General features: G+C 46.9%; 1 protein-coding gene across 1 annotated transcript in view; it reads right to left on the bottom strand.

Annotated features, from left to right (window-relative positions):
• Positions 1-25,073, bottom strand: part of IQGAP1 (IQ motif containing GTPase activating protein 1) — a 260,699-nt gene that overhangs the window by 184,467 nt on the left and 51,159 nt on the right. Inside the window, exon 2 of the mRNA XM_040342541.1 lies at positions 16,814-16,913. Within this exon, the coding sequence (XP_040198475.1) occupies positions 16,814-16,913 (100 nt within the window). The remainder of the gene's footprint in view (positions 1-16,813; positions 16,914-25,073) is intronic.

Here is a 25,073-nt window from a genome sequence, read left to right as displayed (position 1 = left end):
CACCCGTCTGGCTGAGGTCACTGCCACCAAGAGGACCGTTTTAAGTGTGACCCATTTCAGGATGGATTTCTCCAGAGGTTCAAAAGGTTTGCCTGAGAGTGCTCTGAGCACCAATGAAAGATCCCAAGAAGGACAGGTCGAGACCCTCACTGGCCTAGATCTTGATAAGGCCTTGAAAAAACTCCTAACGTATGAATTCTGCTGAAGGGAACACTGCAAGAAGACACTCAGGGCTGCTACCTGTACCTTTAGAGTGCTAGGGGAGAGACCCAGATCTACCCCAGCCTGCAAAAAATCCAGAATAGCTGGAATACCTGGATGATCTAACTCTTGTTCTCTCATCCAGGAACAAAATCTCTTCCAAAATTTGGCATAGATTGCTCTTGTAACTGGCTTTCTGCACTGTAATAGGGTGTTTATTACTTTCTCTGAGAAACCCTCTGCTCTCAATAACTCTTCCTCAGATACCACGCAGTTAGACTCAATCTGTCTATCTGCGGGTGTAGGATTGGACCCTGCGAGATCAGATCCTTCCGGACTGGAAGGGGAAATGGAGGAAAAATGCATAGTTCCTTCAGGATTGCGAACCAAGGCCTCTTTGGCCACCAGGGCGCGATCAAAATCAAGTCTGTCGCCTCCAACCGAAATTTCTGGAGCACTGCTGCTATCATCCTTACTGGGGGGAAGGCGTAGCAAATGTTGAACCTCCAGGGATTGGAAAATGCGTCTATCCTTAAGGCCTGATCTCTGGGATCTATTGAGAAGAACTGGGTTACTTTCTTGTTCTTTTCTGAGGCAAAAAGATCTATTTCCGGAAGACCCCACCTTTGTGTTATCTGAGCAAATACTTCTTCGTTCAGGGACCATTCGTCCTGTTTCACTGGCTGGCGACTTAAATAATCTGCCAGAGAGTTTTGAGTACCCTTTAGGTGAACTGCTGTCAGTGAAAACAAGTTGGTCTCCGCCCAGGAGAGGATTTTGTTGGATATCTCTTGCAAAGCCGGACTTCTTGTCCCTCCCTGCTTGTTCAGGTACGCAACAGCCGCTGCGTTGTCCGAACGAACTTGCAGGTGATGTCCTACCAACCTTCCCTGAAATGACTCTATGGTTCTTAGAATTGCCAACAGCTCTCTTTGGTTGGAGGAACGACTTGCCTCCACAGGAGACCATGCTCCCTGGGCTACTGCTTCCCCTAGATGGGCTCCCCAGCCCCAGGCACTTGCGTCCGTAGTCACTATTACTTCCACCGGGAAGGACCAGTCTAGACCCTTGCTCAGGTTGTGATGTTTTCGCCACCACCACAACTTCCTTTTTACTTTGGCTGAGATTGGAATCAGTGACTCTAAATCTTGACTTTGGCCGCTCCAGAGACGGAGCATAAGTTCCTGTAATGGGCGTTGATGATGTCTTGCCCAAGGAACTGCAGGGAAGCAGGATGTCATGAACCCCAGGACTCTCATTACCTCTCTGATTGAAATCCACTGATTGGACTGTAGTTGGGCAACGGCCTGACTTACTTTGATAACCTTTTCCTCGGGGAGATAAATTTTTCTCCTTACCGAAGATATCCTGTACCCCAGGTAAACCACTTCCTGGGATGGCACCAACTGGGATTTGTCCCGGTTGATTATCCACCCGAGTGAGGAGAGATATTCCTGTGCCACCAGTAAATCCTTCCCTAACTGTTGAGCCGATCTGGCTACAAACAGTAGATCGTCCAGATATGGGATTACCGTGATAGCTTGATCTCTGAGAGGGGCAAGAGCTTCTGCCAGAACCTTGGTAAAAATTCTCGGAGACGAGGATAGACCAAAGGGCAGAGCTTGGAACTGGAAGTGTTGAATCCCTAAAGTTGCCCTCACTGCTACCCTGAGAAATTTCTGGTAATCTGGATGTATAGGGATGTGCAGATAAGCATCCCTGAGATCCAGGGTCGCCATGTAACACCCCGGGAACAGACATCTTGCAACTGTAAAGATCGACTCCATCCTGAACCTTTTGTATTTTACAAATCTGTTCAGGGGCCGAAGGTTCAGGATCATCCTGAACTTCCCTGATGGTTTCTTTACTATGAAGACATGGGAATATACTCCCTGTCCCTGCTCCTCCAGGGGTACCGGAATTAGAACTCTCTGATCCACTAATTCTCCTAGCGACAGCATGAGAGCTTCTGCTTTTGCCTTTTCTCTGGGTGGATGAGTCACCCTGAAGTTCCAGTGAGGCAGTGACGCAAACTCCAGTTTGTATCCGTACTCTATTAAATTTAGAATGAACGGGCTTGAGGTTGCCTTGGTCCATTGTGGGAGGAACTGCCCCAACCTTCCTCCCACGGGGACACAGGAGTCATTGCGGTTTTGGGGGGGGTTGAGGAGGATTAAACAGGATTCCTCCTCTACCACGCCCCTTGTGGCCTGCCCAATGCTTCTTGGGTTGGCCTTCCTTCTTCTGGTTTTGCCAAAAGTTTGAACCCCTGAAGCCACGAAAAAAACTCTTTCCTTCGGCTTTTTTCTTTTTCTCAGGAAAGGCCTTCTTCCTGTCCTGAGTACGTTCTAAAGCCTCTTGGAGGCCGGGTCCAAAAAGGTGATCTCCTGAAAACGGAAGACCACACAATTTTAATTTTGAGGCGGCATCTCCCGTCCAAGTTTTTAGCCATACTGATCTTCTGGCTGCATTGACCAAGGCTGCTGACCTGGCAGCCAACTTTACTGACTCCTCTGAGGCGTCAGCTAGAAAACCCACTGCCTTGAACAAGAGTGGAAAAGATTTTAAAAGCTCTTGTCTAGAGGTACCGGCCAAGATGTGTGCCTGTAACTGGGAGAGCCAACACTCTAAGTTTCTTGCTACACAAGTAGCCGATAGAGCTGGTTTTAAACTGATCGCAGAGGCGTCCCAAGCTCTTTTCAAAAGTAGGTCCCCCCTTTTGTCCATTGGGTCCCTAAGGGAACCTAGGTCATCAAATGCCAAATCTGTCCTCCTGGAGACCTTGGCTAAAGGGGCATCCAGTCTAGGAACCTTGTTCCAAGGATGAGACACATCTGATTCGAATGGAAACCTACGTTTGAGGCTGCCTGAAAAAAAGGGTCTTCTTTCAGGTTGTTCCCACTCTCGCAGAATCATATCAATCAAAGACTTATGAACCGGAAAAACTTTGGTTCTGGTCGCATTCCCCTGATACATGAGGTCATGCCGTGAGAGCTGAACCTGTTCCTCCTGGATATCCAAAGTGTCATAGATGGCATTCAGGAGATCCCCCACATCATCCAATGACAATTTGTATCTGGCCGCCCTGGAGGAATCCTCCTCTCCCTCTGATTCAGATGCTGAACCTGCCTGAGAGGAAACAACTGATCTGGGAGTTCTGTCTCTAATTTCCTCCTCTTCCTCCTGAATTTGTAAGGAAGGAGTACTAGAGGCCCTAGTTAGGGACGGGGCTGGAGCCTGCATCCTATCAATCAGTCCCTTAAACGACTGAAATGTGGATGCCATCTCATCTTTAAAAGATGATAACATTTGGTTACAAGTGGTTAACGAACTTTCTTTAACCAAGCTATTAACACAGTCAGGACATAAAGGCTTATCCCAATTAGAACTTAGCTTTGTCCCACACACTGCACATTTCTTCCTAGGAGGCTGGTTCTTATCATGGGCCTTGACCTGTTAAAATAAACAACACAGTTTGACCACATTACAACCAGCTAAACCTTCATTCACCACTGTGACAAGGTTCCTAGAAGGTGCAAAAAAAAAAAAAAAAAAAAAAAAAAACCTCCACCAAACAGGTTCACCACCTAGGGGGGGGTATCTGGGGTAAAAATCCCCTACCTATCAGAGTAAGCCATGTGCCGTCACCAGGCCTTACCTGAGAGGTACCGGTGCCTGCTGGACCAGGATCGGAAATAGCCGCTGCTGCCTCCATGGTCCTGTGTAATCGTTTTCAGTCTCCCTGAACAAACACCAGCGCCGGGTCCTTCGAGTCTCCTCCGCGCCCTTTTTTGAAGTAGGAACGATACTTCCGGGCGCCCCCTGATGACGCGCTTCCGCCGAGAATACTCCTTCCTCTCTTTTGGAACGCATGGAACCCGCCCCCTCATCGAATACCGGAAGTGGCGCGCCGAATCGATGGCGTCTCTCACCCTCGCGGCCACGCCACCCGGATCACTACAGGGGACGGATCCCACCGTCAACGGGGTCCGACTCTCGCCGAGCTCACGGCGGAGGAGACTCCAGCTACGCTCTCTACCCCTAGGGCCAGAGGAGTGCTGAAGGCTGAGGTAGGTTCTCTCACACCAAAAAACAAACAAACACGTTCCCTGATTGTATCTCCTCCCGTCCGGCAGGAAACACAAAAAACTGAGGAGAGGACCTGGAGGACCGCCTTTTATGATTGGGGGTGATTGTGTTTCCTGTCCCGGAGGGAGGAGCTACATCTACAGGGCTGTCCTGGAAGACGAAAGGGTAAAATGCCTTACGTAAACAGCGTATCTTTACTGCGACAATGGCACGTGCGTTCGTTCGTGAATAGGCGTATCTATGCATTTACATATTCTACGCCAAACTCAACAGAAGCGCCACCTAGCGGCCAGCCTAAATATTGCACCCCAAGATAGGACGGCGCAAGCCGTCGTATCTTAGATAGGTTTAAGTGTATCTCTGTTTGAGAATAAACTTAGGACGGCGCAGATTCCGAGTTAGGTCGGCATATCTACTGATACGCCGGCCTAACTCTTTATGAATCTAGCTAAAAGGCTCTTTTGCTGCAGAAGAGACATGCAATGCAACCAGCAGAAGACCGACACTGAAAGAAACCGGGGAGCAGATGCAAGGGACCACGTAGATGCCAGACCATTGGAGAATACGCACGTATTCTTGACTTTAGCTATACATTATAATGCATTCAATGTTATCTCATGGCCATTGCAGCAAACTGCCAGCCCACATGGGTTAGAAAGAAGCTCAAATCACTCCCCATTTAAGACCAATTGAAAGCCCAGTTTAAAGCAGCTAAAACACATTCTATCAAAGAAAAAGGTGTGCAAATTTTTAGTTTGTTTTTGTTAAAACAGCCACAGCCCGAGTAGAAAAGTCTGCAGCAGAGTGGCACCCTTGCTCTTTCTGAGGAAGCAGTGATCTCTTTGCAGAGGTCCAACATGTCCTCTGCTGAGTCAGAGCTAGATCTTTATTGATTGTAGACCTACAGGTCTGACTCAGTAGGGGTATATCAGATCTCTGCAATGAAACCACTGCTTGGAATGAGACCAAGGGTCCAACTCTGCAGCTGCTGCACTTGGAATGTATTTAGTTTGCTTGAACTGAGGGCTTGGTCAGTCTTTTACCCCTTCCTGCCAGCCACAACTCTTTAACTTGGCAGACTTCAGATCATGTGATATGTTAGCCCAGGGCTTGACAAATTTGCTTGGAATCTAGGAGCCAGCTAAAAAAGTTAGGAGCCAGGAACGCGCCCCGTCCTGCCGAACTTGCGCGCAGAAGCGAACGCATACGTGAGTAGCGCCCACATATGAAAGCGGTGTTCAAACCACACATGTGTGACATCACCACAATTAGTAGAGCGAGAGCAATAATTCTAGCCCTAGACCTCCTCTAACTCCAAACATGCAACCTGTAGAATGTTTTAAATGTCAAATATGGAGATTTTAAAAAGGTAAAAGTTTGTCGCCATTCCACGAGCGGACGCAATTTTGAAGCGTGACTTGTTTGAAATCAATTTACTCGGCATTACATTATCTTTCACAATATAAAAAAAAAATTGGGCTAACTTTACTGGTGTCTTATTTTTTAATTAAAAAAAGTGTATTTTTTTCCAAAAAAGTGCGCTTGTAAGACCGCTGCGCAAATACGGTGTGACAGAAAGTATTGCAACGACCGCCATTTTATTCTCTAGGGTGTTAGAATAAAAAATATATATAATGTTTGGGGGTTCCAATTAGAGGGAAGGAGATGGTAGTGAAAACAAACAGGGGAAGCTCCATTAGCATTGCTGGTTGTCTTGTCATACCAACGACCACCACAAGATGGTGCCAGATCACAGAAGGAAGCATAGGCCTGCAGAAGGCCGCAAAGCCACGGCCTCAATTACCGGCCGGCGGGGCTGACACGATCGCGTGGCGGGGGCGCACGGAGACACAGGATACCCCAGCTGTGCCGCCCCAGGCACCAGGTCGCTAAATCTAGTCGCAATGGCGACCTGGCGCCCGGGATTCGTCGAACCCTGTGTTAGCCGGAGCTTGGTCAATGTGCTAGGTCAATGTAAGTGTGCAGTGTGCACACTCTCTGCACAGAAACCTCAGACGCCATGTACACAAGGCCCTCTCTCCTTGCCAGCACACTCTGCTGCTTTTTGTGAGCAACCCAGTGAGACCCTGGAGACCCCCAAAGTACTAAGCGACTATAAACCTCTGGGTTCTGCAAGCATGACTGCAGACTGATCCAGCATTCCGCTATGCAGTACTGAAGTGATTCTAAAGTCAATACATTTTTTTACCTTAATGCAAGCCCTGCATTAAGGGAAAGAAATGTCCCAATAGGTGTATTGCCCCACACCTCCCTAAACACTTCCCAGAGTCCTCTTTTGGCCCAGCATGTTACCCGTCTGCAACAGTGATCTCCTCTCTTCTTCTTACAGGACACAGAGGCAGCAGTGGGAGCCACTGGCTGTTGCAGTCAATAAAATCTTATGAGAGAGCTGGGGGTGTGGACGAGTTGCACTGTGGCTATGGGGGCCCTCACAGAAGAGGAGGAGAGGAGACTGCTGGCGTGGGACATCAGGAGGATGTTTGGGGATGCTCTGTGCAATACCATTACACAGAGCAGGTAAATATGCATTTTATTTATTTAAAAAAAAAAAATTGCCTTAATAACTAAGCGAGATTGTGCTCTATCAAAATGCACATCATGCATAACGCATTAGCATTATGCATATTACATCTATTACTATAGGTCAGGGGTCAGCAACCTACGGCCCGCCATCGCCAAATGTCCAGCCTATCAGTGCACGTGATGAACTCACGTGCACCTGGCCCTGGACATTTTAAGTAAGAGCACAGCAGAGCAGGGAGCTGAATGAGAACATGGGAGAGACACACAGCTGCGCGGATAAGACAGCAGGAGCTTCCAGAGTTAACTTTTCAGGTGATTGGTTGCTAGGTGGTCACCAGATTGTTAATATGAAAAATGAACTCTGGAAGCGCGGTCTTATCAGCACTGCTGTGTGTCTTTCCATGTTCCCATTTAGCTTCCTGCTCCGCTCTGTCTCCCTCTCTGCATATGGCAAGGTAGGAAAGGGCAGAGTTGTGGGGGGGGGGGGGGGAAATACACAGGGGAAGGCTGTGTAATGTAAAGGAGTCCAGAGGTGCGGGGCTGTGTAATGTAAAGGAGGCTAGAGGCGCAGGGCTATGCAATGTAAAGGGGGAAAGAAAGGAGGAAGCACCGACCTAGTGCATTACCACATATAAAACTTTTATTATAACCACGACTATGGACCGCCTAGGCACTGAAGAAAGGGGTGCGCCCTTGTCATTAAGTCCTGCTTGCAGGTGTCAAGAGATCCAGCTTGATTGTCAGGAAAGCGTTTACCTAAGCTCGTTAGTGAGTAGGACCATTGCTTTTATTCTATTTTTAATAAAACTTTTAGGGTCCTTTCACACGTGCGGACGAACGGACCGTTTATTACAAGTCCGTTTACGGACTTGTAATGTATCCCTATGGGATTGCAGACGTTAGCGGATGATGCATCCGCTAACATCCGTAACGATCCGCGTCCGCAAAGTTCCGCTTTTTCAGACGGAAGAAAACCCTATTTTTCTTCCGTCTGGCGGAACGGATCGGATGAATACGGACACACGGTCCGTATTCATCCGATTCCCCATAGGGGAGAGCAGAGCAAAGACAGGGCGGTCTCTGCACAGTGTGCGGGGGCCGCCCTGTCCGCCGACAGCTCAGCGGGGATTTACGGAGGATCCCCGCTGAGCCGACGGACACACACGGGGCGGATCAATACGGATCCGCTCCGTGTGAAAGGGCCCTTAGATGTGGTAATGCACTAGGTCAGTGCGCCCTCCTTTTTTTTCTCCTTTTTAGCCAAATGAACACCCATTGTTCTGAAGAGGGCTGCAAGACTATAGACATTGCCTTAAACGAAAGACTTGACTACACTACCCATGTTTAGCGAAACACCAGAGCGCAGGAGAATTTTGTTCTAATGTAAAGAGGGCCAGAGGTGCAGGGGCTGTGTAATGTAAAGGGGGCCAGAGGTGCAGGGGTGTGTAATGTAATGGGGGGCAGAGGTGCAGGGGCTGTGTAATGTAATGGGGGCCAGAGGTGCAGGGCCTGTGTAATGTAATGGGGGCCAGAGGTGCAGGGGCTGTGTAATGTAATAGGGGCCAGAGGTGCAGGGGCTGTGTAATGTAATGGGTGCCAGAGGTGCAGGGGCTGTGTAATGTAATGGGTGCCAGAGGTGCGGGGGCTGTGTAATGTAAAGAGGGCAAGGGGTGCAGGGGCTGTGTAATGTAAAGAGGGCCAGAGGTGCAGGGCCTGTGTAATGTAATGGGGGCCAGAGGTGCAGGGGCTGTGTAATGTAATAGGGGCCAGAGGTGCAGGGGCTGTGTAATGTAATGGGTGCCAGAGGTGCAGGGGCTGTGTAATGTAATGGGTGCCAGAGGTGCGGGGGCTGTGTAATGTAAAGAGGGCAAGGGGTGCAGGGGCTGTGTAATGTAAAGAGGGCCAGAGGTGCAGGGGCTGTGTAATGTAAAGGGAGCCCGAGGTGCAGGGGTGTGGAATGTAAAGGGAATTATTCATTTATTAATTATTTTCATTCATTAGCAAGTGAATTCGGCCCTTCATGCATTCACATACATTGAATCTGGCCCTTAAGTGGAAAAAGGTTGCTGACTCCAGCCATAGGTAAGGGGAAAAAAAATAAAGTCATCGGCTGCACACACTCCATGGGAATTCTTATCTTCACATCTATGGATAGCCCCTTTATTGTCTATAGCCACGAGTAGCACAAGTGCAATACGATGTCACTCGGCATGTACTAGAACATGAAGCATGCTGTGGTCAGGCTGGAGAACTGAGAAAACCACAAATGCTGCTTTGAGTTCTTTGTTAATTGACATGAGGAGGAGTGGAGGGCCTATGGAGGAGCCTTTATTATTTCAGCTAACCCTTGAAAAAGGTTTGTCCCAGTACTAAATACCAGAAGTCTCCAATAGAAGCCGCCATTACTTGCAGGGATGTTAAGCAACGTCACCTTCACTGCCCTTAAATGAGAATGCAGCTTGTTTATGAGCATGGCCGCTACCATTACAGGCCTCCGATACAGGTGTTCAGCTCTATAATTGGACTCACTTTGAGCATAACACAACTAAGATATTTCTGCTTTTAGGGTTTATTTTTAGCCTTTTTAAAGTCATGTCACATGAACCCAGCACCTCCTTTTTTGCATACCTCTGATCTGAAACACTCCTAGCCGCTCCCTTCCACTCAACCTACTTCCTTTTCAGTAACGGCCACATTCATTAAAAGGGACTTTTTATTTGAAATCTACAAAGGCATTTCTCATTTTATGAAAAAGCCGAAACAAGTCAGCTCATCTTTAGTAATCTCCAATGTAGTCTATAGTAGTTATGACAACCGAGTTTCATTAAAGTATAACCGAAGGCAAAACTCTTTTTAGTTTTGGATAGAGAGGAGAGGGATTAGAGAGCCAGGTATTTTTTTGTTGCCATCTTTGCCCCCTTAGGGAAAATTCACTCTCTCTATTTGTCCGATTTACCTTTGTCATCGGAAAAGAGAGTAAAAAAATAAAAAAACACGCCACACACAAAATGTTGGCACCAGAACAGGAAAAGTAGAAAATCTTCCAATGAGGACATTAGTTCTGGTGACAGTCAGGGATTTCCTCATGTTGGAGGGCTTACTTCTCACTTCCTGTTAGTCCAATAGACTTCAATGGAGAAGCTGCAGAAAACCATGTAGTACGTTTATCATGATTTTACAGCAATTTACGTTTTTTAATCTGCATAAAAAAATGCAAAACACATACAAAAAAAAAAACGCAGAAAAAATGTGTCAAAAACACAGTTGCAAAAAATGCTAAATTCACTGCAGAAACGGATCAAAAGCAAACTGCATAGGTGTGAATCGGGCATTCAAGTGGGTGCAGGTGCATGTCCCTGAATGCAGACAGTGTGAATATGGGGGACACGCACATGCACCCACATAAATTGTCTGTGCATCTGCTGCTTCCCAAATATGAATGGGGTGGCCTGTACATGGATGCATGAAATACCTGTGCATCCCCATGCTGGAAAAACGCAGCCCTCACACTCACAGGTGTATACTTATGTACACCTATATGAATAGGATAAAAAAAAAGGGGGGGGTGGTTTTCTACTCTCTGCCACCTATACCGTCATGTAGGAGTTTTTTTTTTTGGCTCCAAACCATGACTACACCAGGGCATAATAAACTCTGCAATGTTGCAGAATCTACTAATATCACAGAGTACATACTGAGCAGCGGATTTTAATATTGACTATACTTCAGGCTAAACCACATCGTACTCTGGGTTGGTCTCCAAGCAACAAATAACAGAAACAGCCGGGGACCAGCAGCAGCTGTAGGTGATGAGTCACATCCTGCCAAGATCACCATGTCCCCGGCATCACCAACCTAGACTTCCTCTTAGCAAGCTTCATCTGAGCAGTCTGCAGCTGAATGGAGTATATAAGCCTCCTCTACACTCAGCACCTGTAATGCAACATGTTAGGCCAGAAAGGAGCAAGATGAACAATGACAGCAAGGGCACATTAAAGAGGAAGTAAACCCTCTCTTAAAAAAAAAAAAAAAAAAACCTGCAAGACAAAAGGCGTAATAAGCTAGTATGCATAGCATACTAGCTCATTATGAATTACTTACCTGAGAACGAAGCCCCCGAAGCATCAGATATTACACATTGGTAGGCACACAGTTAACCCATTGATTGCCCCTACTAGAGGTCAACCCCTTCCCAGCCAGTGTCATTAGTACAGTGACAGTGTATAGAATTAGCACTGATCACTGTATTAGTGTCACTGGTGATGTCAATGGCAGTCAGTTAACACCTAGTGTCAGATTGTCCGCAGCACTATTACAGAACCATTAGAAGTCCCTTCTCCCCGCCTACTAGTATAAAGAAGAAAAAAAAGTCCAGTATATATACACTGTAGATCATCATTTGTAGACACTATAAACTTTCATGCAAACCATTCAATATACACTTACCAAAGACATATAGCACAATACATTTTGGCCAAAATTTATGAAGAAACTTTTTTTTTTTTTTTTTTATGCAATATGTTTTTTTTAGCAGAAAGCATAAAAGGTTTTTGTTTTGTTTTGAAATTTTCTGTCTTTTTTTGTTTTGTTTATATAATAAAAAATAATTAAAGTGGTGATCAAATACCACCAAAAGAAATCTCTATTTGGGGGGAAAAGTACATACATTTTATTTGGGTACGGTGTTAAAATGGTGCAATAGCAAAAAATGCTTTGGTTATGAAGGGGGTAAAATCCTCCGGAGGTCAAGTGGTCAAGGTAATTGCTATTTTTTTCAATTTTACCACTTCTTTAATTTAAAGGCACATGATGTCTAGTGAGGTCATCCTCTGCCTGACTAGGCTTTTCCTTCTCCACCTCAAGGAAGAATCATGAGCTCTGGCCACAGGGCTTCCCTTAATAGGAACAAAGCTCTGCAGAGTAAAGTTAATATCAACACTGTGACTAATCATGTTTTTGCAAAAGCCTGGGATGATACTGCGCCCTTCTCAGAAACCACATGACCAAACCTCATCATCACGAGCAGACCGGCACCACTTTGGTTCATGCAATTCAGGCCCTGTACACACTAATGAAAATTCTGATGCGATTTTGATCCGTTCTGAATGCATAGATTCGCATGTCGTCTGAAAGAACAGTGGCCCAGATTCAGGTAGATCCGCGCAATATTTGCGTGGGCAAAGGGCAACGATTTTTGCTCTGCGCCCACGCAAATATTTCGATTTGCCCGCGATTCACGGAGCAGTAGCTCCGTAAATTGCGCGGGCGCTATGCTAATTAGCCCGGCGTAAGGGCGCCTAATGTAAATGATCCCGCCGGGGGCGGGAATCATTTAAATTAGGCGCGCTCCTGCGCCGAGCGAACAGCGCATGCTCCGTCGGGAAACTTTCCCGACGTGCATTGCGGCAAATGACGTCGCAAGGACGTCATTTGCTTCTAAGTGAACGTGAATGGCATCCAGCGCCATTCACGAATCACTTACGTAAACGACGTGAAATTTAAATTTCACGAGCGGGAAGGGCGGCTATACTTTAGCATTGGCTGCCCCTGCTATTAGCAGGAGCAACCTTGCGCTAAAGTCGCGGTACGGAAACTCCGTACCTTGCGTGCGCAGGGCCCGCGCAACTTTTGTGAATCGGTGGTAGTATGCAATTTGCATACTATACGCTGATCACAATGGCCGCGCCCCCTAGCGGCCAACGCAAGAATGCAGCCTGAGATATGAAGGCATAAGGAGGCTTATGTCTGTCATATCCTAGGCTGCAGTCCGCGTAGCGATGTTCCTGAATCAGGGGCATTCGCTACGCGGGAGCAAAACAGCTATTGCGCCGCGCAACCTATGGTTGCGCGGGCGCAATAGCTTCTTGAATCTGGGCCCTTGTTTTCAATGAAGGCCATTCACAACAATGCGACGCAATTCTGATGCGGCTAAAAAAGGGCCATGTGCGAGTTTGATGCAGTGTAAATTCGCTCTATAGACTTCAATTTGCATCAAATTCGCATCAGAATAACATTTGACAGACAGAAATCACACTAAGAATTTGCACCGCAGCAGCGTGAACTGAGAACTTTTTGTTACTGTCAGACCTGGCTGAAAAAAAAAAAAAAAAAAAAAAATTTGCTTTCAAAAAGGTGTTTTGCAATTTTTTTACACCTCTGAACAGAGTTTTATGATAACCAATGTGCCCATGCACATTGTGACATTTAAAAGAGAAGTTGAGGTTTTTCTTTCTTTTAAGAAATCATACTTACCTAGGTGGATGTAGCATTGGTCCGATGCTGCATCTGTCCTCTGCTGGATCTAAGGCTGTGGAGGGGCGGGAGCGGCTGGCAGTGGCTCGCTGGTAGATTAAGCCAAGTGCCGGTCCAAGTGGATCCCAGACCAGATGGTCACGATCCTTCCTGAGCCTGGAGTGGCTCTGTGAGGTCAGCAGACTTCAAGAGGTTAATGCATTAAGGGGAAGAAACACCTGGCAGTCACCGGCCCCCCAGCCCCCCTATCTTACTTATCTGAGCCCTGATTTTCCTTGGGCGCGATCTTCGCGGCTCTTCATTGGATAGATTGATAGCAGCGCAGCCATTGGCTCCCGCTGCCGTCAATCAAATCCAATGACGCGGCCATCAGGGAGCGGGGCAGAGTCATACACCCGGTGGCTATGGATGCCAAGTATATCACACGGGAGCGTACCCGCAAGGTAACCCCCTTTGGGAGAGAGCTTCCAAAGGGGGTTATCTATTGCAGGAAGGAGCCGCCGTGGGATCCCAGAACAGGATGCTTGGGGCCACTCTGTGCAAAACGAACTGCACAATGGAGGCAACTATGGCATGTTTGTTATTTAAAAAAGAAAAAAAAAAAACTGAACCTTTACAACCACTTTCAGCCCAATGTCTGCTGAAAACGGATCACGGCAGCTCAGAATGAACTCCTGTGATCCATAGGAGATGTACAGCCTAACAAGCTTTGGCTGTACTTCTCCTTTAAATCTGTATTATAATGTGTAGTTCAGAGGTGTTCCAAGAAGAGTGTATTGGTGCATTTACACTGTATGTTTGCGTGTTTGTCACCCAAAAAGAAGCTCCTGCTCCTTTTCAGGGGACAGGCTTCATGCAATTTTTAAAGGCACGGTTTGCCGCAGCATAATCGCACTGTGTGTGGGATGCCATTGAAGGTATGGACACCCAAACATGCGTTGCATGTTCTGCAGCAACTGCCATGCAATTTGGGATTATCAGCAGAATTGTGGCGATTACGCCCGAGATTCCAAATCGCAAAGTGTGAATGCGGCCTAAAGTATTCAAGAAATGTTATAAGCTTCATCTACGTATATTTTGTTTACACAGCACCTTCTGGGCATGACAGCGATGAAGAAGGGTAATCAAAAAGGACTTTGTGCCGTGTCACCGTGTCCGTATTCTTGTGGTGGGAGATGGGAGGTCACAGTGGAATGCTGACCCCAACATTCCACACACACTCCCAGCTGAGCGACTAATACGATCGAGTCATCAACTTCTAACAGCAAAAACATAGCTGCCCTAACAGAATCCAGCAGAGATACGGAATAATGCTGCATTAATAACCATTCATCTGCTGGGTGTGAAGAACGTCCGTGTGACTGTCCACATCGAATACATTGTGAAACGAACAGGAAGGACTGCATCATTTAGGTTTTCAACTGCAATATGTGGTTGTCCCCCTTCCTATGCAGACGTGTCAAGCCGATCTCCAAGCATACTGCTAAATACAGTAAAAATATACATATACGCAAGGTTTAAGCAGCCAAATGGTTTTGAATACTGTTTAGCTGCTCTGATCCACCCATTATTTTACTGTCCCAACCCATCTCCTGACAGTAAGGATGAGCTCAGGCGTGTTCGCAACTCCACGTGCCCGCCAGGAAGTGGACACTCTGCAGCGCTAATCACAGGCATCGAGACATTTCCCAATCTGCGGCTGCACAGAAATGTCTCACTGCCTGTGATTAGCGCTGCGGAATGTCAGCTTCCTGGTGTTGCAAACACGCCTGAGCTCATCCTTACCTGACAGTACACACCAAACTGAGCATGTGCAGAGTGCCTGCACATGCTCAGTTTGGTGTGTATTGCTAGAGTTTTTCTTTTTTTGGGGGTGGGTGCATGTGATCAGCACAGGGCCAATCAGCACTGTCCAGACAAAGGGCCAGGGGTCTTGCAGCCTTATAGGACAATCAGAGATGAAAAGTCCTCCTATAAGCTTTAACCAGACACTGATAGAAGTCACATAACTGCTATATACTGCTTTTGCAAAAAGGTATTTCGCAGAATTTACTAAACTAATTGCATTCCCATGTTCTGTGTCCTGTGGGAGACCAGATATAGTGAATGCAGGATCTGGGTTTAGTAACACTAGTTACTAGTACGAAGTCTAATTTCTGTCTGCTGTTTTATCCTCTGCTATCAGCGTGATTCTCTTCTGACAAGTTTTCCTGACACCAAGAGAAAAAAGGTGACAGGGGAGGGACCTCTAGGTGATTGACAGCATCCACTCTGTTTCTGTGTGCTGTGGAGCGTGCCCCTTCCCTCCAATCAGCTGTCAGAGCTCTCCTTACTGAGCTCTGCAGAGGGTAACTTCAGCTCTCCGCCTTTCTTTTCTTAGAGCTCAGATAAGCTTTATAGATTCTGGACTTAGAATGACTATAGAGAAGAGAGGGCCGCAGATAAACCGGTACAATTTATGCAGGAGGATTTGTTTCATCTCTGTATATCACCTAAGGCCAGTCACTACACTGGATATATGTGAGGGTTTACAACACCTTTAACGAATATCTGGCCTTAAAAATATAGGGGCAGATTCACGTACAAATCTGTTACGCTGCGGCGGCGTAACGTATCCCATTTACGTCACACCGCCGCAAGTTTACAGCGTAAGTGCCTGATTCACAAAGCACTTACCTGTAAACTTGCGGCGGTGTAACGTAAATCCGCTCGGCGCAAGCCCGCCTAAATCCGCGGGCACCATTTAAATTAGGCGCGTTCCCGCGCCGAACGTACTGCGCATGCTCCGTCCGTAAAATTATGTGCATTGCGCTAAATGACGTCACAAGGACGTCATTGGTTTCGACGTTAACGTAAATGGCGTACAGCGCCATTCACGGACGACTTACGCAAACGACGTGAATTTTCAAATTTCGACGCGGGAACGACGGCCATACTTAACATTGGCTAGGCCACCTACAGGGCAGCCTTAGTATTACGTGGCGTATCTCGACAGAAACAACGTAAATTTAAAGCGACGGGTAAAGCGTACGTTCGTGAATCGCCGTAACTAGTCATTTGCATATTCTACGCCGACCGCAATGGAATCGCCACCTAGCGGCCGGCCTAGAATTGCATCCATCGACGGTGTAAGTCAATTACACCTGTTAGATCTTAGGGCTATCTATGCGTAACCGATTCTATGAATCAGCCGCATAGATACGACAATCGTATCTCAGAGATACGACGGCGTATCAGGAGATACGCGGTCGTATCTCTTTTGTGAAGCAAGCAGCTGAAACCATGGGCTTTTTTAACCAATGCCATTTATAAAAACAGTGTACTGACAGCAAGTGGTTAAAGGGCATCCATCTCAATTATAGAGCCATTTTGGTGTGACAAACCTTACTCACTGTACTGTATCTATGAAGGAGCAGCACTGTCACCCTAGAATAGGATGTTAGGACTACAGAATACCCCCTCCTCCACTCCCCTATAACACAGTGTGGAGATGTTCTGTAGTCCACTGAGAGAGCCAAACAGGTGTTCTATTCTATCCAAAACTAAATGTAAAAAAAAATGGCTTCATTTATAGCTTATAGACTGGAGCAGAGTTTTTGACCACTAATTATACATCAGTGAGTAGTTTTATGTACAAGTAGTATTTAAAGGATTCTGTAATTATTGGCAAAGGAAAGTGTTGTCTATTTAAGAGTTTTATGAAACTCAAATCATTGGTTATTCGTACCTCTTTGCTTCCTCCAAATGGCACAGGTATTCATAGGCTACATTTTGACGTCTCCGCTCATCCATCTCCTCTGCTGTGAGCCGTTCATCGTCCAGCACCGCTGTGGAAATAAGATGGCAGACATTAGGTATCCGACCATAACCGAATAAAAAAACCTAAACAAGCTAATCCAACATATCCACATAGAATGCATTCTCTGGAGGCAGAACAGTAGTTTTAATAAGAACCAATCATTCCCAGTGTCGGTTTTGCAACACATATGGGAAATTAAAGGAAATTTGCACTTAAACTGGCTGTAAGCCTCTGAAATGAGCAAAGCATATCCTTCTATAGCGTGCACTTGCCTCTATCCAAAGCACCTAGTGTGACTTCTGTCTATCCCTCATTTCTCTATCTGCTCGAGTCACTTATGTCAATCTAAGTCAACATCAGACAATCCCAGGAGAAGTCCACCCCCCCCCCCTCAAGTACACAGCATCCACTCAGGCCTCAGATTACACTCAGCTCTGCTGTGCAGTGTGTGACATCAGATCTCTGCCCCCTAACTTCTGGAACTGAGAAATGTAAAGTCTGTACCTTGAACATATGTAGAGGAGAGAGGGCAGCTACAGATAAACAAGTGCAACTTATGTAAGAGGATTTGTTTCATTTCTGTGCATCACCTGAGACCAGTCACGTGTGTTGATATCTGTAGAGGTATACAACTATTCTAACTTGCTTCTAGTTTTTTTTCCCGGATCAACGACTAAGAAAAGTAGCTCAATGTGGCTGAAAGTTTTGCTGCACTCTTTCCTACATTCACTTTTTCTGCATAATTACTTTATTAGGACAAGTGCAATCAGGAATATTAACTGGCTGGCTAGAGTCTGTAATAAAGCAGCTGCATCCCATGATCAGGTAATTGGTAAAATGTTTAAAAGCTGAACCTCAGTGAAAAAAAAAAAATCTTTAAAAGCGGAGTTCCGGCCTGTAAAAAATAAAATAAAAAACAAATACTGTAGCTGCTGACTTTTAATATAGGGACACTTGTCTGCCTAGGTATCCCGCAATGTCGGCACCCCTATCCGGACTCTTCACTAAGGGAAACAGGAAGTGAAGACTTGCGGCTTCACAGCCTGTTTCCTACTGCGCATGCGTGAGTTGTGATGCAGTTTCTGAATGGTTCTGCTGTCTTCTGAGACCTGGGGAGGGGTCTTAAATTCCATAGATTGCTGTGCAGCGATCATACCCAGAAGTGGGAACCTGGTTTTGACAGGTATCCGCTTCCCCCAAAAAGTGCAAAATGTGGCAGTGGAGGGGTGGAGTGCAGATTCCCCTTTTGGGTGGAGCTCTGCTTTAAAGGATAGTCTCACCTTTAGGCCGCATTTACACCTGAGCGTTTTGTCGCCTGAAGCATGAAGCTCCAAAACGCTAGAGGGGAACAAATACATTATTCTCTATGGAGATGGTTCACAACTCCACTCCAAAACGTCTGAAGCCGAACGCCTGAAGCTCAAACAAGTTCCGGACCCTTTTTTGTCACGCGGATTTGGGCGTTTTAGAACGTTTGTATCCCCATAGAAAGTAATGGAAACGCTCGATTCAAGCGTCTAGCGCGACAATGAGCCTTTCTACGGGTGTTTTGTCGCTTTAATCTGTTCTGTGAACTATAACATTTCACCCAGGCAAAAGATTTAAAAAAAAAAATCTACAAACATAGCAACAAGTGATGAAAAAGATGATCATTTTTCCTATTGGCTAAAATAAAAAAACGTTGAAGTTCAAAAACGTCGGACAACGCTGTATGCGAATACGCGCGACAAAACGTTGGAAAAAAAACGACCAAAAATGCTATGCTCAGGTGTGAATGCAGCCTTAGGATCATGTTGCATGTTACACCAGTATTTAATGGGCAACATGCCCCTACCACTAGAACCCCCTTTCCTGTGACATTATAAAAATGGTGCCTAGGCGGGGCTCCGCCCACACAGGCACGTCATTCATTCACAGTGATCTGTGAAAGAGAAAACTGCAAGTACCGACCGCCACTGCAGCAGACTGCTTGTAGTTTCTAATGAATTGCGGGGGCGCTAATGAGCACTTTTGTATTTCATTCACAAGCCCTGTAGCTGTCAAACCAATAGCCTGTATGAAGGTACCGGCAGAAAGCTGAAGGGCTCATCTGCAGGAGTCTGACAGTACATGCAATGCTCCTGTGAAAAAAAGAAGCAACCTATTTATGCACAAATAAAAAAAAAAAAAACAACATGCACTTTGGTAGCAGAGAGGGAACTCTGAATTCTTTAGATAAAAATCAATAGTAAGGGAGACGAAAAAGAAAAAAAAAAACCTTACACATCACACTTCCTTTTTCTTTCAAATAGTTTTTATTGGTATATGTCAAGCATATCAATACAATATTATCAAGTGCCGTGTGGTATACAGTGCATAGTAACTTGCATAGTATCAAATAGAAGGTACAATACCGGGATATCTACTGTGCCGTCCATGTACCCACCAAGTGGGCACCTAGACGGTAGGCAATATATAAACAGAATGTGAACAGAATACCATTGTGTAGCCAAACAGGGGGGGGGGGGGGGGGGGGGATAAAGGGGGGGGGGGGGGGGGGGGGGGGGTAGAGAGCATCATAAGTATCAATACAATCAGGGGATCATTCGATGGTCTATTGGCCTTTGTACCAAGTTTGCCAGGGGTCCCAAAGGGTCAGTACCATGGAGTAGGAGTGTTTCCTACGTGCAAGGGTGGATTCGTATGTGTAGTGGGTTCTCACCAGTCGCACTACGTCTGTCAGTGATGGGACAGTTTTGGACTTCCAGTTCCGAGCGATCAGTAGTCTTGTTGCTAACAGTACATGTACAGTTACCAGTCTCAGGGGTGGTGGGATGTCTTCAATGGATAGATTAAGGATAGCTAGCGGGGGTGTCAATGAAATGGGTGTACCCAGAATGTTCTGTAGTATCAGCTCCACTGATGACCATAGTGGTCTTAAGTATGGGCAGGACCAGAATATGTGGAGAAGAGTACCAGGGTTTTTGCATCCCCTCCAACATTCGTGAGATGTGGCAGGGTGGAATTTGGCTATCCTAGTTGGTGTAAGATACCATCTCATCAGCAGTTTTTGTGAGAGTTCCCAAAGGGAGGTGCAGGAGGTGTATTTGTGGTTGGCTTTGATCGCTGTTTGCCATTGACGGTCAGAGAACGGGGTAAGTAAGTCATGTTCCCATTCTAGGAGTGGTTTGGATTTAGTGAATGAGTTTTTTTCTTGGAGGGTTGAGTAAATTATGGACGTACCTTTGTTTTTCGTTGTATCAGAGAAGAGGAAGCGCCATATGTGCAGAGGTAGGTGTCCTTCCAAGGGACGAGAGTTGTTAAGGCAATGTTGCAGTCTATAGTATGTGAGGTAGTCTGAGGCAGGGGCCTGTAGGGTCTTTTGGGCGTGGAGAAATGATTTGGTGGCCACTAGGGGACGTAGTTCGTGTACGTAGGATATGTGGTCGGACAGCCAGTGGGGAACAGGCAGGTCAGGGGTCAGCAGCTGGAGTGTTTGTATGGGTATTGGGGTAGGTTTGGTAGCAAGGGTCGGCCAGGAGGAGGAATGGAGTACCTTCCATACTTTGACAGTGGCCTGAATAGTAGGGGGAGTATATGGAGAGTAGTGGGTATTTGGCGGTCGTGCTGAATAGCCATTGGGGAAAGGTTGGGGCCAGGGACCATGTGGGATTCTATAGCGCCCCAAAGTGTGGTGGGGCGTTCCATCATCCACTCGCGCATCTGTGAGATTATAGTGGCCATATAGTAATCTCTGATGTCTGCTAGGCCCATGCCTCCCACAGACCTATGTTTGATGAGTTTAGCCTGGTTGCATCCTGGGTTTTTTTGCCTTGCCATAGAAAGTGTCCAAGTATGGATTGTAAGGATTTAAGGTATGATTGTGGTAGAGGGATTGGGAGCGTCCTGAAGATGTACAGTAGTCTGGGTAGGATCATCAGTTTAAAGGCCGCGAGTCTCCCCGCCCATGAGAATTCGTGTTTGGAAATTTTTGCAGTTTCTCGGATAAGCATCTGTTTCATCTCGGTATAGTTTTGGGGGAATAGGGTTGATGTGGATTTAGTCAAAGTGATACCTAGGTATGGTATACCTGTGTCCGCCCAAGGGTATGGGTATTTGTGTCTAAGCAGGTTGCTAGTGATGGCGTCCAGTCCTATGTCTAGAATGTACGATTTTTGTTCGTTGACCTTATAGTAAGATACATTAGCAAATCTTTTTAGTAATAACTGTACCGAAGCCAGGGGGAAAGGGGGTTACTTAGCATTATTATCACGTCATCGGCGAACAAATTGATTTTATGGTCTGAGGTGCCTATTTTTAGACCTGTTATTGAGTCGTGAGTTCTAACATGTTCTGCTAGGGGTTCCATGATGAGGTTAAAGATTAAGGGTGATAGGGGGCAGCCTTGACGCGTGCCGTTGGAAATCATGAAAGGTTTTGAGAGTATTTCGGAGGTATATACCTGGGCTGACGGGGAGGAGTAAAGTGCCATGATGGCGGAGAGTATGGGGACCCTGGAACCCAAATTTTGTGAGAGTCGCGTGCATGTAACCCCAGTGGACCCGGTCGGAAACGCCCCTCTCTGCATCAGTGATAGGAGCAGAGAAGGCGTTCGGGTCGACCCCGCGGCGTGGATGAGGTTAACGAGTCTACGGGTTGCATCAAAGGCTTGCCTACCTTTAGTAAAGCCGGATTGGTCCTTGTGGATGAGCAGGGGCATTAGGTCTATTAGGCGGTTGGCTATTAGCTTGGCGTGGATCTTGGCATCCAAATTGAGGAGGGAAATAGGACGGAAGTTCTGGGCACATGTGGGTTCCTTGCCTGGCTTCGGCAGAGTGACAATCAGGGCGGATAACATTTCCGGGGGGAGAGAGGAGGAAGAAGCAGCATCGTTGCAGACAGTAGTCAGAAAAGGTGCAAGTATCTGGCCGAATTTCTTATAGTACTCGCTAGTCAAGCCGTCAGGGCCTGGGGATTTATTAGAGGGCAGACCTGCTATCGTTTGTAAAATTTCTAGGGGAGTAAAAGGTGCGTTCAGCGATTCCAACTGCTCCACAGACAACTTAGGGAGATTGATGTCTTGGAGAAATGCTTCTATGTCATGGGGAGACGGTTGGGGCACCGAGCTGTCATCTTTGAGGTTATATAAGGTGTTATAGTAGTGGCTGAAAGCATCAGCAATCTCCGTGGGGTCAATAAGTTTCTTTTTTGAGGAAGGGTGGAACAGGTGGGTAATTTTGGTTTTGGTAATATGCCCCTTGATTCTATTGGCCATGAGCTTGCCAGCTTTGTTGCCTGTGGAGTAATGTGTGGCTTTGAAGTAGGTATGGGCCCTTTCATAAGATTCTAGCAGGTGTGCCCTAAGGTCACTTCTCAGGAGGTCTAGTTTATTTTTAGTATCAAGGGTAGGATTAGATTGGTTCTGAGCCTCCAGTATTCTTATTTCAGAGGTCAGGGTGTCTAGGCGGTGTGTTTTCAACCTCCTCTCTCTCGCCCTCAAGTTGAATAAATATTCTCTTATGAACGCCTTGTGTGCGTTCACAGCATAGAATTGTCATTCACAGAACCTGTATTCAGGGAAAAAAATTCAGTTAGACGGTCTGCGATATACGCAGAGTGTTGTGGTGAGTGAATAAGGGATGCATTAGCTCTCCAGATCCTCGATCGTGCGAGGAGGGAGAGGCCATTGAAGGACATGGTGACGGGTGCATGGTCGGACCATGTAATGGTAGAGATATCAGAGTTCGAGATATTGGGAAGGGACCATTTGTCTACCAGGAAATAGTCAATCCTCGTGTAGGAGTTATGGCGGGGGGAGAAATATGAATAGTCTCTTTCAGTGGTATGCAGACATCTCCAGGCGTCGTATAGGTCGTGTGTTCTCATGAAGGAGCCCATAGGCGATGCAGTCCTGCCCGTTCGGGAAGAGGCATCCATCGAGTTGTCAGGGACTATATTAAAATCTCCGCAGATGATAAGTGTTCCCTGTTTAAAGCGAGTGAGTTTTTTCATAAGCTTGGATAGGAAGCTGATCTGCCTCGTATTAGGGAGGTAGACATTGACTATAGTGTATCTTACATTGTCCAGGGAGCAGTCTAGTGCAAGGTACCTTCCGTTGATATCAGACATGCTGTTGTGGAGGGTAAATGTTATGGTGTCCTTGATGGCTATTAAAACTCCATTTTTCTTCTCAGGGGCCCGAGGCCTTAAGGATAGTTGGGAATTGTTTGTTGGTGCAGGTCGGCTCTGCCGTGAGTTTAAAGTGCGTTTCTTGCACACAGATGATGTCACATAGGGACGTGCGGGCTGTTTTCCATAGTGACGCCCTTTTAGCAGGGGTGGTTTAGGCCTTTAGCGTTTAGGGTCATAAATTTAGGCATTTCAGGAAGGTGTAGTAAGAGCGGAAAATTAGTTACTCACAGTTTTCGTCGTGTTCTTCCAGGTGTGGGGATCAGGTGGGCTGTGGCGTTGATCTACGATCCTAGTTTCAGGGAATACGTTTTCTCAGATGTGTGGAGCTCTCCAGGGATCCGTAGAGAGGGGAAGGAAAGGGAGAAGGGTCAGGGACACAAGGAAGGGTTACAGTAAACAACGATAGGTGCAAACAGGTTAACAACAGTGCTGGGGTGTGTTTAAAACACCGTGGTCAGTAGTATATCAGAAACGACTACTGAATCTTTTTTGGGGGGGTAAAAGTCCGTGTATCAACTGCAACGAGCAGGCACCGACGGAGTGCATATGTGAGCAATAGGTGGTAGCGCACCAACCCTATGGACAGTTAGTAACACTGGGGGGTGGGTATCCATGGCATTGTGGGTGTGGATGGTCAGGAGAGGTGTCACGAGGTTGTGCATTGCCATCTGGAATAATGTGCCACTTTTTGAGGAGATGGATGCCTTCTTCCACCGTGTGTATATTATGTTTAACCCCATTTCTTGTAATCATAAGTTTGGTCGGGAATCCCCATTGGTAGGGAATCTTGTGGTTGTTCAGAGGGTTTGGGGATGGTCCTGGAGTTGTCTCCGCTGCTGACGGGTTGTATTGGGAGGATGTCAGCGAAAAGCTGCAGCTTTGTGTATGGCGGAGGTAGCTGGCCCAGCCTTCTGGATTTGGACATGAGCAATGTCCTTGGCGTGGTAGAAGTGAATTCTCATGAGGGTATCACGGGGTATTTTCAGGTGGCAAGTGGGGAAGGTTTTGGTAGGCGGTGGAATACGGTCCACGATTGTCCTCCACAAGGGGGGAGATCGGGTAAAGAGCGTGGTGATCATTTTTCTGGCGTATGAATTGAGGTCAGCAGGCAAAACCGATTCTGGGATGCCGCGTATTTTCACATTATTGCGCCTTGACCTGTCCTCGAGGTCCGCCATCTTGGCGCGCAGCCACTGTTGGTCGTCTTTTGCGTGGTCATGGGCATCTATTAATTCATTGACTGTTACTGTCATTGGCGCTCATCTGTGCTCAAATACGGTCCACCCTCCCCTTGACATTGTGTCATTTCGTTTTTAAATGCTGAGATCATGTGGAAATATCACTATGCAGCGATGTGTGCAGGGAGATTAGCATGCCCTTTAGCACTGTGTCCATGACAGGCTGGTCGGTAGTGGGAAATGCTGCTTATAGGGGATGATGATGGATCCAGTGAGGGGAGGCTGTCCATTGTAGGCCTTACCTCAGAGGCCTGGGGGTGAAGGTCCATCCTCATTCCGCGCTTTAGCTGGGCTGGCAGTCGTGGAGGACGGTCCGGAGGGTGGCGGTGGGCCGTGAGGGGGTGAGCTGGGATGTGCGATTCCGTCCCCATCGTCCGGCAGGTCAGTGTAGGCTCTCTCTCCTCGCGGTGAGCGGTCGCGGGCGCCATCTTGGATTCGAGCGCCGTGAGGTGAGGAGAAAAAATCAGTCAGTTTCCTCGGCGGGCGGTAGTCCTTTCGTTTCCTGGAGGTGCCAGGCGGGTTCCCCAGCATGTGTTGGCTTTGGTGATGCATTTTTAGGGCGTAGGTTGGCCGCTTAGATGTCGGATTCTCCGGTCAGTGCAGGAGCTGTGGTATCAGGCTTCCATGCAGCTCGGCGGTTGGACACGCCCCCCCACACTTCCTTTTTGTATCTACAACAAAAGCAATGTTTCCTTCCATTACATGAGCTCTGCACACATTTCTTACTATAAACAAGTAACACACACCTACTTACAATGAAACATTGACATTGAAACAGA

This window comes from Rana temporaria, chromosome 3, assembly GCF_905171775.1.
Source record: "Rana temporaria chromosome 3, aRanTem1.1, whole genome shotgun sequence".
NCBI classification, from domain to species: Eukaryota; Metazoa; Chordata; class Amphibia; order Anura; family Ranidae; genus Rana; species Rana temporaria.
This window is presented reverse-complemented; position numbering and strand designations above follow the sequence as displayed.